This window comes from Rattus norvegicus, chromosome 1, assembly GCF_021556685.1.
Source record: "Rattus norvegicus strain SHRSP/BbbUtx chromosome 1, alternate assembly SHRSP_T2T, whole genome shotgun sequence".
NCBI lineage: Eukaryota > Metazoa > Chordata > Mammalia > Rodentia > Muridae > Rattus > Rattus norvegicus.
Genome location: NC_141534.1, coordinates 112343720 through 112358041, shown reverse-complemented (window position 1 = coordinate 112358041; position 14322 = coordinate 112343720). Strand labels below are relative to the sequence as shown.

Sequence of the window (14322 nt, the reverse complement as noted above, 5' to 3'; positions counted from 1 at the left end):
CTAACTGCCACATATGACCTTTCCACGTCTAATGCTAACATAAAAGGGTCTGTGATTGTGAACACCCTTCCCCTCAGCAATCTTTACTTAACTACATTTCTTTTTTTTTATTTCAATAATTTTTTTATTAACTTGAGTATTTCTTATATACATTTCGAGTTTTATTCCCTTTCCCGGTTTCCGGGCAAACATGCCCCTAATCCCTCCCCCTCCCCTTCTGTATGGGTGTTCCCATCCCCATCATCCCCCCCATTGCCGCCCTCCCCACAACAATCTAGTTCACTGGGGGTTCAGTCTTAGCAGGACCCAGGGCTTCCCCTTCCACTGCTGTTCTTACTAGGATATTCATTGCTACCTATGAGGTCAGAGTCCAGGGTCAGTCCATGTAGTCTTTAGGTAGTGGCTTAGTCCCTGGAAGCTCTGGTTGCTTGGCATTGTTGTACATATGGGGTCTCGAGCCCCTTGAAGTTCTTCCAGTTCTTTCTCTGATGCCTTCAACGGGGGTCCTATTCTCAGTTTAGTGGTTTGCTGCTGGCATTCCCCTCTGTATTTGCTGTATTCTGGCTGTGTCTCTCAGGAGCGATCTACATCTGGCTCCTGTCGGCCTGCACTTCTTTGCTTCATCTATCTTGTCTAATTGGATGGCTGTATATGTATGGGCCACATGTGGGGCAGGCTCTGAATGGGTGTTCCTTCTGTGTCTGTTTTAATCTTTGCCTCTCTATTCCCTGCCACGGGTATTCTTGTTCCCCTTTTAAAGAAGAGTGAAGCATTCACATTTTGATCATCCGTCTTGAGTTTCATTTGTTCTAGGCATATAGGGTAATTCAAGCATTTGGGCTAATAGCCACTTATCAATGAGTGCATACCATGTGTGTTTTTCTGTGATTGGGTTACCTCACTCAGGATGATATTTTCCAGTTCCAACCATTTGCCTACAAATTTCATAAAGTCATTGTTTTTGATAGCTGAGTAATATTCCATTGTGTAGACGTACCACATTTTCTGTATCCATTCCTCTGTTGAAGGGCATCTGGGTTCTTTCCAGCTTCTAGCTATTATAAATAAGGCTGCGATGAACATAGTGGAGCACGTGTCTTTTTTATATGTTGGGGCATCTTTTGGGTATATGCCCAAGAGAGATACAGCTGGATCTTCAGGCAGTTCAATGTCCAATTTTCTGAGGAACCTCCAGACTGATTTCCAGAATGGTTGTATCAGTCTGCAACCCCACCAACAATAGAGGAGTGTTCCTCTTTCTCCACATCCTCTCCAGCATCTGCTGTCACATGAGTTTTTGATCTTAGCCATTCTCACTGATGTGAGGTGAAATCTCAGGGTTGTTTTGATTTGCATTTCCCTTATAACTAAAGATATTGAACATTTCTTTAGGTGTTTCTCGGCCATTCAGCATTCCTCAGCTGTGAATTCTTTGATCACCTCTGAGCCCCATTTTTTAATAGGGTTATTTTTCTCCCTGCGGTCTAACTTCTTGAGTTCTTTGTATATTTTGGATATAAGGCCTCTATCTGTTGTAGGATTGGTAAAGATCTTTTCCCAATCTGTTGGTTGCCGTTTTGTCCTAACCACAGAGTCCTTTGCCTTACAGAAGCTTTGCAGTTTTATGAGATCCCATTTGTCGATTCTTGATCTTAGAGCATAAGCCATTGGTGTTTTGTTCAGGAAATTTTTTTCCAGTGCCCATGTGTTCTGGATGCTTCCCTAGTTTTTCTTCTATTAGTTTGAGTGTGTCTGGTTTGATATGGAGGTCCTTGATCCACTTGGACTTAAGCTTTGTACAGGGTGATAAGCATGGATCGATCTGCATTCTTCTACATGTTGACCTCCAGTTGAACCAGCACCATTTGCTGAAAATGCTATCTTTTTTTACATCGATTGTTTTGGCTCCTTTGTCAAAAATCAAGTGCCCATAGGTGTGTGGGTTCATTTCTGGGTCTTCAATTCTGTTCCATTGGTCTATCTGTCTCTCTCTGTACCAATACCATGCAGTTTTTATCACTATTGCTCTGTAATACTGCTTGAGTTCAGGGATAGTGATTCCCCCTGAAGTCCTTTTATTGTTGAGGATAGTTTTAGCTATCCTGGGTTTTTTGTTATTCCAGATGAATTTGCAAATTGTTCTGTCTAGCTCTTTGAAGAATTGGATTGGTATTTTGATGGGGATTGCATTGAATCTGTAGATCGCTTTTGGTAAATGGCCATTTTTACTATATTAATCCTGCCAATCCATGAGCATGGGAGATCTTTCTATCTTCTGAGGTCTTCTTCAATTTCTTTCTTCAGAGTCTTGAAGTTCTTATTGTACAAATCTTTTACTTGCTTGGTTAAAGTCACACCAAGGTACTTTATATTATTTGGGTCTATTATGAAGGGTGTTGTTTCCCTAATTTCTTTCTCGGCTTGTTTCTCTTTTGTGTAGAGGAAGGCTACTGATTTATTTGAGTTAATTTTATACCCAGCCACTTTGCTGAAGTTGTTTATCAGCTTTAGTAGCTCTCTGGTGTAACTTTTGGGATCACTTGAATATACTATCATATCATCTGCAAATAGTGATATTTTGACTTCTTCCTTAGGAGTTATGGGGTTGTTTAACTGGTTTATCTGTTCCTGATTTAACTTCGGTACCTGGTATCTGTCTAGGAAATTGTCCATTTCCTGCAGATTTTCAAGTTTTGGTGAATATAGGCTTTTATGGTAAGATCTAATGATTTTTTGAATTTCCTCTGAATCTGTAGTTATGTCTCCCTTTTCATTTCTGATTTTGTTAATTTGGACACACTCTCTGTGTCCTCTCGTTAGTCTGGCTAAGGGTTTATCTATCTTGTTGATTTTCTCAAAGAACCAACTTTTGGTTCTATTGATTCTTTCTATGGTCCTTTTTGTTTCTACTTGGTTGATTCCAGCTCTGAGTTTGATTATTTCCTGCCTTCTACTCCTCCTGGGTGTATTTGCTTCTTTTTGTTCTAGAGCTTTTAGGTGTGCTGTCAAGCTGCTGACATATGCTCTTTCCTGTTTCTTTCTGCAGGCACTCAGCGCTATGAGTTTTCCTCTTAGCACAGCTTTCATTGTGTCCCATAAGTTTGGGTATGTTGTACCTTCATTTTCATTAAATTCTAAAAAGTCTTTAATTTCTTTCTTTATTTCTTCCTTGACCAGGTTATCATTGAATAGAGCATTGTTCAATTTCCACGTGTATGTGGGCATTCTTCCCTTATTGTTCTTGAAGACCAGTTTTAGGCCGTGGTTGTCTGAGAGCACACATGGGATCATTTCTATCTTTCTGTACATGTTGAGGCCCGTTTTTTGACCAATTATATGGTCAATTTTGGAGAAAGTACCATGAGGAGCTGAGAAGAAGGTATATCCTTTTGCTTTAGGATAGAATGTTCTATAAATATCTGTTAAATCCATTTGATATATGACTTCTCTTAGTCTCCCTGTGTCTCTGTTTAATTTCTGTTTCCATGATCTGTCCATTGATGAGAGTGGGGTGTTGAAATCTCCTACTATTATTGTGTGAGGTGCAATGTGTGTTTTGAACTTTAGTAAGGTTTCTTTTACGTATGTAGGTGCCCTTGTATTTGGGGCACAGATATTTAGGATTGAGATTTCATCTTGGTGGATTTTTCCTTTGTTGAATATGAAGTGTCCTTCCTTATCTTTTTTGATGACTTTTAGTTGAAAATTGATTTTATTCGATATTAGAATGGCTACTCCAGCTTGCTTCTTCAGACCATTTGCTTGGAAAGTTGTTTTCCAGCCTTTTACTCTGAGGTAGTGTCTGTCTTTGTCTCTGAGGTGTGTTTCCTGTAGGCAGCAGAATGCAGGGTCCTCGTTGCATATACAGTTTGTTAATCTATTTCTTTTTATTGGGGAGTTGAGGCCATTGATGTTGAGAGATATTAAGGAATAGTGATTATTGCTTCCTGTTATATTCATATTTGGATGTGAGGTTATGTTTGTGTGCTTTTCTTCTCTTTGTTTTGTTGCCAAGACGATTAGTTTCTTGCTTCTTCTAGGGTATAGCTTGCCTCCTTATGTTGGGCTTTAACATTTATTATCCTTTGTAGTGCTGGATTTGTAGAAAGATATTGTGTAAATTTGTTTTGTCATGGAATATCTTGGTTTCTCCATCTATGTTAATTGAGAGTTTTGCAGGATACAGTAACCTGGGCTGGCATTTGTGTTCTCTTAGGGTCTGTATGACATCAGTCCAGGATCTTCTGGCCTTCATAGTTTCTGGCGAAAAGTCTGGTGTGATTCTGATAGGTCTGCCTTTATATGTTACTTGACCTTTTTCCCTTACTGCTTTTAATATTCTTTCTTCATTTTGTGCGTTTGGTGTTTTGACTATTATGTGACGGGAGGTGTTTCTTTTCTGGTCCAATCTATTTGGAGTTCTGTAGGCTTCTTGTATGCCTATGGGTATCTCTTTTTTTAGGTTAGGGAAGTTTTCTTCTATGATTTTGTTGAAGATATTTACTGGTCCTTTGAGTTGGGAGTCTTCACTTTCTTCTATACCTATCATCCTTAGGTTTGATCTTCTCATTGTGTCCTAGATTTTCTGTATGTCTTGGACCAGTAGCTTTTTCTGTTTTACATTATCTTTGACAGTTGTGTAGATGATTTCTATGGAAACTTCTGCTGCTGAGATTCTCTCTTCTATGTCTTGTATTCTGTTGGTGATGCTTGTATTAAAGCTCCTTGCCTCTTCCTTTGGTTTTCTATATCCAGTGTTGCCTCCCTTTGTGCTTTCTTTATTGTTTCTATTTCCATTTTCAATTCCTTCACCTGTTTGATTGTGTTTTCCTGTAATTCTTTCAGGGATTTTTGTGATTCCTCTCTGTAGGCTTCTACTTGTTCTCTAAGGGAGTTCTTCACGTCTTTCTTGAAGTCCTCCAGCATCATGATCAAATATGATTTTGAAACTAGATCTTGCTTTTCTGGTGTGTTTGGATATTCCGTGTTTGCTTTGGTGGGAGAATTGGGCTCCGATGATGCCATGTAGTCTTGGTTTCTGTTGCTTGGGTTCCTGCGCTTGCCTCTCGCCATCAGATTATCTCTAGTGTTACTTTGTTCTGCTATTTCTGACAGTGGTTAGACTGTCCTATAAGCCTGTGTGTCAGGAGTGCTGTAGACCTGTTTTCCTGTTTTCTTTCAGCCAGTTATGGGACAGAGTGTTCTGCTTTCGGGCGTGTAGTTTTTCCTCTCTACAGGTCTTCAGTTGTTCCTGTGGGCCTGTGTCTTGAGTTCACCAGGCAGCTTTCTTGCAGCAGAAAAGTTGCTCTTACCTGTGGTCCCGAGGCTCAAGTTCACTCTCGGGGTGCTGCCCATGAGCTCTCTGCTGCAGCAGCAACAAGGAAGATCTGTGCTGCCCTTTCCGGGAGCTTCCATGCACCAGGGTTCTAGATGGTGTTTGGTGTTTTCCTCTGGCGTCCAAGATGTGTGCAGGGTGCAGTCTCTTCTGGTTTCCCAGGCGTGTCTGCCTCTCTGAAGGTTTAGCTCTCCCTCCCACGGGATTTGGGTGCAGAGAACTGTTTATCCGGTCTGTTTCCTTCAGGTTCCGGCGGTGTCTCAGGCTCAGGGGTCCTGCCACTCCTGGGCCCTCCCCCACAGGAACCCAGAGGCCTTATACAGTTTCCTCTTGGGCCAGGGATGTGGGCAGGGGTGGGTAGTGTTGGTGGTCTCTTCCGCTCTGCAGCCTCAGGAGTGCCCACCTGATCAGGCGGTGAGGTCTCTCTCCCACGGGGTCTGGGAGCAGAGAGCTGCTGCGGGCCGGGATCCGTGGGTTTGGGGCTCCAGGTAAACACAGGAAGTGCCTGGTCCTAGAGGAATTCTGCCTCTGTGTGTCCCGAGTTCACCAGGCAGGTTTCTTGCAGCAGAAAAGTTGGTCTTACCTGTGGTCCCGAGGCTCAAGTTCTCTCACGGGGTGCTGCCCACGAGCTCTCTGGGGCAGCAGCAACCAGGAGGTCACTTGATTTTTGACAAAGAAGCCAAAACCATCCAATGGAAAAAAGATAGCATTTTCAGAAAATGGTGCTGGTTCAACTGGAGGTCAACATGTAGAAGAATGCAGATTGATCCATTCTTATCACCCTCTACAAAGCTTAAGTTCAAGTGAATCAAGAATCTCCACATCAAATCAGATACACTCAAACTAATAGAAGAAAATGTGGGGAAGCATCTTGAACACATGGGCACTGGAGAAAATTTCCTGAACAAAACACCAATGGCTTATGCTCTAAGATCAAGAATCAACAAACGGGATCTCATAAAACTACAAAGCTTCTGTAAAGCAAAGGACACTGTTGTTAGGATAAAATGGTGACCAAAAGATCGGGAAAAGATCTTTACCAATCCTACAACAGATAGAGGGTTTATATCCAAAATACAAAGAACTCAAGAAGTTAGACCGCAGGGAGACAAATAACCCTATTAAAAATGGGGTTCAGGGGTTGGGGATTTAGCTCAGTGGTAGAGCGCTTGCCTAGCAACCGCAAGGCCCTGGGTTCGGTCCCCAGCTCCGAAAAAAAATGGGGTTCAGAGCTAAACAAAGAATTCATAGCTGAGGAATGCCAAATGGCTGAGAAACACCTAAAGAAATGTTCAACATCTTTAGTCATAAGGGAAATGCAAATCAAAACAACCCTGAGATTTCACCTCACACCAGTGAGAATGGCTAAGATCAAAAACTCAGGTGACAACAGATGCTGGCGAGGATGTGGAGAAAGAGGAACACTCCTCCATTGTTGGTGGGATTGCAGACTAGTACAACCATTCTGGAAATCAGTCTGGAGGTTCCTCAGAAAATTGGACATTGAACTACCTGAGGACCCAGCTATACCTCTCTTGGACATATACCCAAAAGATGGCCCAACATATAACAAAGACACATGCTCCACTATGTTCATAGCAGGCTTATTTATAATAGCCAGAAGCTGGAAAGAACCCAGATGCCCTTCAACAGAGGAATGGATACAGAAAATATGGTACATCTACACAATGGAATACTACTCAGCTATCAAAAACAATGACTTTATGAAATTCATAGGCAAATGCATGGAACTGGAAAATATCCTGAGTGAGGTAACCCAATCACAGAAAAACACACATGGTATGCCCTCATTGATAAGTGGCTATTAGCCCAAATTCTTAAATTACCCTAGATGCATAGAACAGGTGAAACTCAAGAAGGATGACCAAAATGTGAATGCTTCACTCCTTCTTTAAAAGGGGGACAAGAATACCCTTGGGAGGGAATAGGGGGACAAAGTTTAGAACAAAGGCTGAAGGAACGCCCATTCAGAGCCTGCCCCACATGTGGCCCATACATATACAGCCACCAAAGTAGATAAGATGGATGAAGCAAAGAAGTGCAGGCCGACAGGAACCGGATGTAGATCTCTCCTGAGAGACACAGCCAGAATACAGCAAATACATAGGCAAAAGCCAGTAGCAAACCACTGAACTGAGAATGGGGCCCCTGTTTAAAGAATCAGAGGAAGGAATGAAAGAGCTGAAGGGGCTTGAGGCCCCGTATGAAAAACAATGCCAACCAACCAGAGCTTCCAGGGATTAAGCCACTACCCAAAGACTATACATGGACTGACCCTGGACTCCAACCTCATAGGTAGCAATGAATATCCTAGTAAGAGCACCAGTGGAAGGGGAAGCCCTTGGTCCTGCCAAGGCTGGACCCCCAGTGAACGGGATTCTTAGGAGGAGGACGGTAATGGGGGGAGGGTGGAGAGGGGAACACCCATCGAGAAGGGGAGCAGGAGGGGTTAGGGGGATGTTGGCCTAGAAACCGGGAAAGGGAATAACATTTGAAGTGTAAATAAGAAATACCCAATTTAATAAAGATGGGGGAAAAAAAGAAAAAAGAAAAGAAAAAGAAAAAAGACATCCTACAAATTAAAGAACACAGTAGTAATAGAGGATAATTTAAAATGCTTTATTCAGCACCAACAGTGTGAATTAGTCTTTAGTCGCAAAGTGCAAGTTAAAGAATAATAAATCCCCAGAGTTCTGCCGAACTGACAGCAGAGTTAAAAATGAATGGCAGACCATTAAGCATTATTTTAAACATTAATGGTTTGTAATTAATGAAATTATTTTAGACATGCTAAAAATTTCATTCATTTTTATTTTATGTTTATGAATGTCTTGCCTGCATGTGTGTCAGTACACCACATGTGTGCAATGCCATTTGATCTCTTGGAGCTAGAATTATGGACAGTCGTGAGTCACATGTGTGCAGTGGGAACCAATCTGAGGGTCTGTGCAAGAGCAACCTGTGCTCTTAACCACTGGGCCACCTGTCCACTTATTTCTTTCCTGTTTTTATTTTTCATAAAACTCAGGAGTTTCAATAAATCTGTAATTCAATATCTCCAACCTCTTGATACAAATCACCTTACTTTGCACCAAAATCATAAGAATAAAAGAACATGATTGAACCTGAACCCTTTGGTTCTAGGAATGATTGTACTCACCCAAAAATGAAGAAAACATTACTAAGCGCCTGTACGTCAACAACCAATACATTTATTATATACTCACTTCTCATGTTATGGCTTTTCTTGTCATATTTTAAAATAAATCGATGATTTTTATCAGTTATGCACTCATATAACTATGAACTCACATAATTTTAAAATTAACACAATATGGAAAGAAACATTAAGTTTCACTGTCTTATAGTTAATGATAAAAGTATTTCAGTCAATCTATTGCAAAGTTAGGACTTATGAGTAATGAAAGATATACTTGCGCTGGTTACAGGCCCCTACATACTAGTAGTAGATATGTAACTTGTTCTTCGTGTGGGTCCCCTAACAATTGGATCTGGGGCTACCTCTGACTCTATTGCCTCCCTTTGAACCCCATTCCCCTAGCTGGGCTGTCTTACCTGGCCTCAGTGAAAGAGGACGTGTTCAGTCTTGATGCAACTTTATGTGCTAGGGTGGGTTGTTAACCATGGGGGCTTCCTCTTCTCTAAGGAGGACGGGGGTAGTTTGAGGAAGAGTATGTGAGGATGGGACTGGGAGGAAGGGAGGGAAGTGGGGCTGAGATTGGGATATAAGGTTAAGAAATACATTTTAAATGTGCAACTGGAAATAAGAGATGTGCAACGGTGGTTGTTCACATGAGATGGAAAGTAAATGAAAAACAGAATAGAAACTTTAGGTGAGGGAAAAAAATCTTAGGTGTGAAAGGGTTTCTTCCAATAGATCTTTAAAATAAACAATGAATAATAGTGTATGTCCAGTTTCCATGTAACTTACTATTGACATATGCTGAAATATTTATGTTGTGTACTTGTGTTTGTATAGGTCAGCGCAGAGGCCTGCAGAGGGCAGCAGTGCACTGGAGTGACAGGCAGTTGTGCAATGACTCCTGTGTTGAACTGAATTCAGGTTTTCTGCAAGGGCAGCACATGTTCTTAGCTTCTCCATCCGACTCTATCCTTTTTGTAGTTGTTAGAATTTATGGTGAATAACTATGGGTGAGTACATTTAGAGATGAGTCAGGCTTTGGGGGGCGCAGTGTAATGGTGTAACTCTTAGGTTTTAGACGTTGGTAAAGTTCACACTGAGATGTGGATACTCACTGAGTTATGTACTCTTGGAGAGAATTATGGACTAGGAAGGAAGGTTGCTGATTTAAAGCTGTGAGACAAAAATGTTACTGTCAAAGCAGCCAACCTAAGTTAAGGGAAAAAGGAAGGAGGAGGAGGAAGAAAAGGAAGAGGAAGAAGAGGTTGAGAACTGTGCCTCATGTCAAAGTCATCGCAAAGGACAAAGGAGAAAGACAGATAGATAAGGAGAAGCTAGCGAAAGGGTAGAATATTCTTGAGGATATCGAGTTCCAGAAAGAAAGAAAAGATGGCACAGGGCAGAGAAGAGAACTAACTCCACCAAATGCCGACTAGTTGTGATGGCTTTTTGGTTTTTAACTTGATGAAACAGGAATGAACTGCAATCCAGAAATGTACAAAACACCAGTAAGACAGTTTGTTTTGGTTTTTCTCCGTTTGAAGTGAGTGAATCCATTTCTAGTTCAGACCTCTCAGGTGGGAAGACACACACCTTTGATATCACTGTTGAGTCAGAAAGACACAACTCTCATCTGGGCTCTACCTTCTGCTAGCAGCCTATGTAAGGACATGGAAGGAGGAAAATTTTGCTTTTTGCCTGCTTGCTCTGGCCTGGCTAGCAAGTCATTCCTTGCTACTCAGAAGAGCCTACTTTTTCTGAGTTCCAGTGTCTACTTAAAACCAACTGGGACATCCAAACTTTGTGGACTGAACAACTTCTGAATTCTTAGGATTCCCATTCATAGACTGACATTGTTGAGTTGAGGTTAAGCTGATTCCATGAAAGGCTTCAAATTGGCAGTTCAGGAGACTGTCTCTAAGAATTGGACAAGCCCAATCAAGCCCAGATTAGTCAGTTACTAGAAAAAAACCCAGGACTTCAGACATCGAGTCAGAAACTGCCCTGCCATCAGAAGCTGCCCTGCCACCTGGCCTGAGACAAGGACAGTGGGTCAGCAGCAGTTTCCAGACTTCCCCAGCAGCAGTTTCCAGACTTCCCCAGCAACAGTTTCCGGCCCCTACATCCCAGTAATGGTTCTGGAATGTCCCTAGAGAAGGACTCAAAAGATTAAGATACAGGCCACCTAATCTAGAATCCTCCTAATGCATTTTAAATCGGGCCTGTGAGCTCACTTCTAGGTCTCTCTATTTTGGTAATGGGAGACCCCACCATTCTGGGCTTCTGCAGAATAAAACACTCTTTGCATTTATACTATTTGAGTTTGGGGTATCAATCATGGACCCTTACAGAGTTAGTTCGATCCTAGCCTGTAAGTGATTCTAATAAATCCCTTTTCTCTGTATATAGAAAAATAGATTCATTCTGTAAGTTCTGATACTCTAGAGAACCCTGACTAATATGTTAGTCAAGCAAGACAGGAACTAAGATTTGGCTATTCCTTTATATGTAGAGATGAACACTGTGGTTAGGGTAGGGTGCATGGACCTTTGCGTGTAGTACACAAAGAGTTTGTTTTAATTAAACTGGTTTTTGGCAATAAGTATAATTTGGGGGAAATGGACATGTAATCAATCACTTAAATAAAATTAAAATGTAGCCATATTGTGATTTTTATACTGCTTGGAAGATTTTACTGGGGTACATGAGCTGTGGGAGAACAGATATAGTTGTTGGACGCTTTCTTTATCCACCAGGTATGTCTGAGTGTGTGCCTGATTTACTTTAGTCACTGACCCCACGTCTCCTCCTTGGATGCCTGAATTCATTGTCAGAGTTGGCCTCTGGGAAAAAAAATGTGGTCTATACAAAATGGGGAAGAGTGAAATTATGGCCTTTGCATGAAAATAACTGGATATCAATTAGCATGTTAAGGGAAAGAAGCCAGACTAACAAAACAAGTATTGCCTGTGGAGTTGGAGAGGGCCGTGAAAGTAAAGGGGGTAAACATTAAAGTTGTGCAAGACAGAGAAGGAAACATGGTACATGATCGAAGCATGTATAGAATGCCTCAGTTGCTATAACCAATATATGCTAATGGAAACATTTTACAGAAGGAAGGAGAGAAGGAAATGAGGGAGGGAGGGAGGAAGAAAAGGGGGAGAAAATAAGAAAGGAAAATTATGGCAATATAGTATATGTATCTTTTCTGGTTTGTATGTGATTAAACAAAAAAAGGGTATGGGCAAGAAAGATTTGAGCACTTACACATGTGCTGTGCTCACAGGTCATCAGAAAGGAGCAGTGACGAGAGAGCAGAAAGGAGAAGAGAGAGTGATGTGAGGGTGAGTCAGGGCTAAGGGTAGAAGAGACAAGAAGAACTGGGGTTGAATAAATGACAAGGCCAATTTGATGATATTCTATACTCGGGCATTTTAGAAACAAGAAAGGAAGAGTAAAGTCAACAAAGTACTCAGCCTGTACTGCCCCTCCTTAAAAGGAAGAGGACAATGAGAAGCAAAATCCTCAAGGAAGGGTCTGGTGTGGGTGGAACATCCACAGAAGATAGGAAGAGATAAAAAGATGGCTGCTGTCTATGAATTTAGAGGTGTTAGTGGATAGTTACTGGAACAAGGTAGACAGGTACAAACTAAGGACGTTCAGCTTCATAGATAACATTCAGTTTTCAAGTTATTATCTGTGTAACAGTTCAGCCTGTGAACAAACACCTGCACACATATGTGCACACGCATAAATCCTTACACGTGTAGATCAACTCCCTCATTCACTCTTTCAAACAGCGGCTCCTTACTGGGCACTGCTCACACTTCACTGGCATTCTGGGCCCCTGAGGATGGAATGGGAACCTACCTTGTGGTCTTAGAGGAAGTAAAGCAAAAATAATAAAGAGAGAAAGTAATGAGCGGGGGAGTCAGGATTAGAGAGAGCTTGGCACAAAGGCTGTTTTTCACTAGATTTGCTGAACACTCTGAAGGTGGCAACAGCATGCACTAGATCAGCTGTTCTCAACCTGTGGGCTGTAACTCCCCTAAGGAGGTGCCATGTCAGGTGCCCTGAATATTACATAGTTACATGACAGTTCATAACAATAGCAAAACTACAGTTAGGAAGTAGTAACAAGGTCTTTTTATGGTTGGGGGAACGCCAGCACATGCGGAACTGAATTAAAGGCTGGAAGCCCCGGACCAGATTCAGAGATATACTTTCTATTTGTGGGATCACACCTGATATCTAAAGCATGGTGTATGAGGTAGAGATCAGTCGCGTGGGGAGAGAAGTGGGAGAGAAGGGCGTAAAGGGTGGGAAAGAAGAAAGGGGAGGGGAGGAGAAAGAACTTGTCACTGGCATCATCTCCAAAGCATTCAGAAGACAAATGTTAACTTCAGGCTGTGCGGTCAGGATGCTCTTAGCCAACTCTGTCTCTAGCATAGTCATCTTGTTATGTCCCCACGTCTCTCAGACCAACACTCACTGCCTTCAGCTCTCCGTCTTTCTTTACATCTTCCACGTAGGACAGGACGAAGTCAATCTGCCGGATTCCATCTCTGAAGAAGACTGAGTCTTTGCTTTGTTCGCTCCTCTGAAACTGCAGAAGACACACACACATGACAAGATTTCACGGCACTTTTTATTCTCCAAGAGCGGAAACACAAAGGCAGTTAGCTAGAATTGGTCCACCACATCTTTTTTTTTTTTCTCCCCACACTTAACATAGAAAGTCAGCGCAAGTCATAACAGAAATTGGGCCCCTTTACAAAGTAAAATCCCACAGAGGATTAAATGATACATAGTCAGGAGGGACTAAAGGAGACAGAGTGATTGCATGGTTAAACAAAATAACCATGGGCTGTTGTACAAATGCTGCAGCTATGCCAAATTGTAAGATGAACACACTTATACACTGAAACTAAAAACACACATTCAGGCAGAAAGATGCGGTTTTAATAAAACACAGCACTAATTAGTATTCTCCATTATCACACACTTCTTTCCAGGGCACAACTAGTTGCATGCCGAGTAATGGAGTCTGTTTGTATGAACACAAACTGTTAGTGGTTACAATGGTCAAAAGAAGAAGCAGAAGCAGGTAGTCGGCCAGCTGACCTCACCATGGCTAAGTCCGACAAGTGTCTGTCATCAGTGTCTCAAGTGAGTGACAACCCACGTTTTCTTTATAGTTCTATGGATTTTCTCAATATAACATACTGAGCATTGCAGGGGGAAAAGAGACTTCACATTTGATACTGTATTCCTCACCACTGATATGAAAGGTGTAATACTTTGTACTTAGAACAGCCCTGTGTGAGCATGGCGTCATGTAATGGTTGGTTAGTGATATCACTGGGTTGTCTCCCAGCTGCTTCCTGCGGCCGGGAGCTAGGTCACTCTGGATTCTTCCTAGCAGGTTACCTGCATCTTCTGCCATCCCTGTGCTGACCTGCACCTGCCAGCACAGCTGAGCATCCCCATAAAAAGGACAGATGGTGCTCAGCCAGCACAAACAGGACAGAAATCTCGTACATGGTGTGTGGTCTGTCAACACAGTGATGCTATTTACCTCTGGGTTTCTGGCCAACTATGGTGGAGGAGGAAGAGGCTTTCAAGGCATGTGAGGAGAAAAGTGGGAAAATGTAGACAGAGATGAAAATATCTAGGGAGATCAGACTACTTGTCAGGATACTCCAACTCAGAAAAAGACCCACAGTCTTCTCTCTTTTTTAAGGGTTGTAAAAAAAATCTGAAAAAAGTCAAGCTGCTATACTTTGACTATAAACCAGTTTTT

At 41.9% G+C, this 14322-nt stretch overlaps 1 protein-coding gene across 6 annotated transcripts in view; it reads right to left on the bottom strand.

Annotated features, from left to right (window-relative positions):
- Positions 1–14322, bottom strand: part of Ano5 (anoctamin 5) — a 99102-nt gene that overhangs the window by 57202 nt on the left and 27578 nt on the right. For all 6 annotated transcript variants that reach the window (XR_015623937.1, XR_015623938.1, NM_001432248.1 and 3 more), the window contains 1 exon segment: positions 13012–13125. Coding sequence is in view for 4 of the 6 variants with exons in the window: in NM_001432248.1 (NP_001419177.1) it covers positions 13012–13125 (114 nt within the window). In the remaining 2 variants the exon portion in view is untranslated.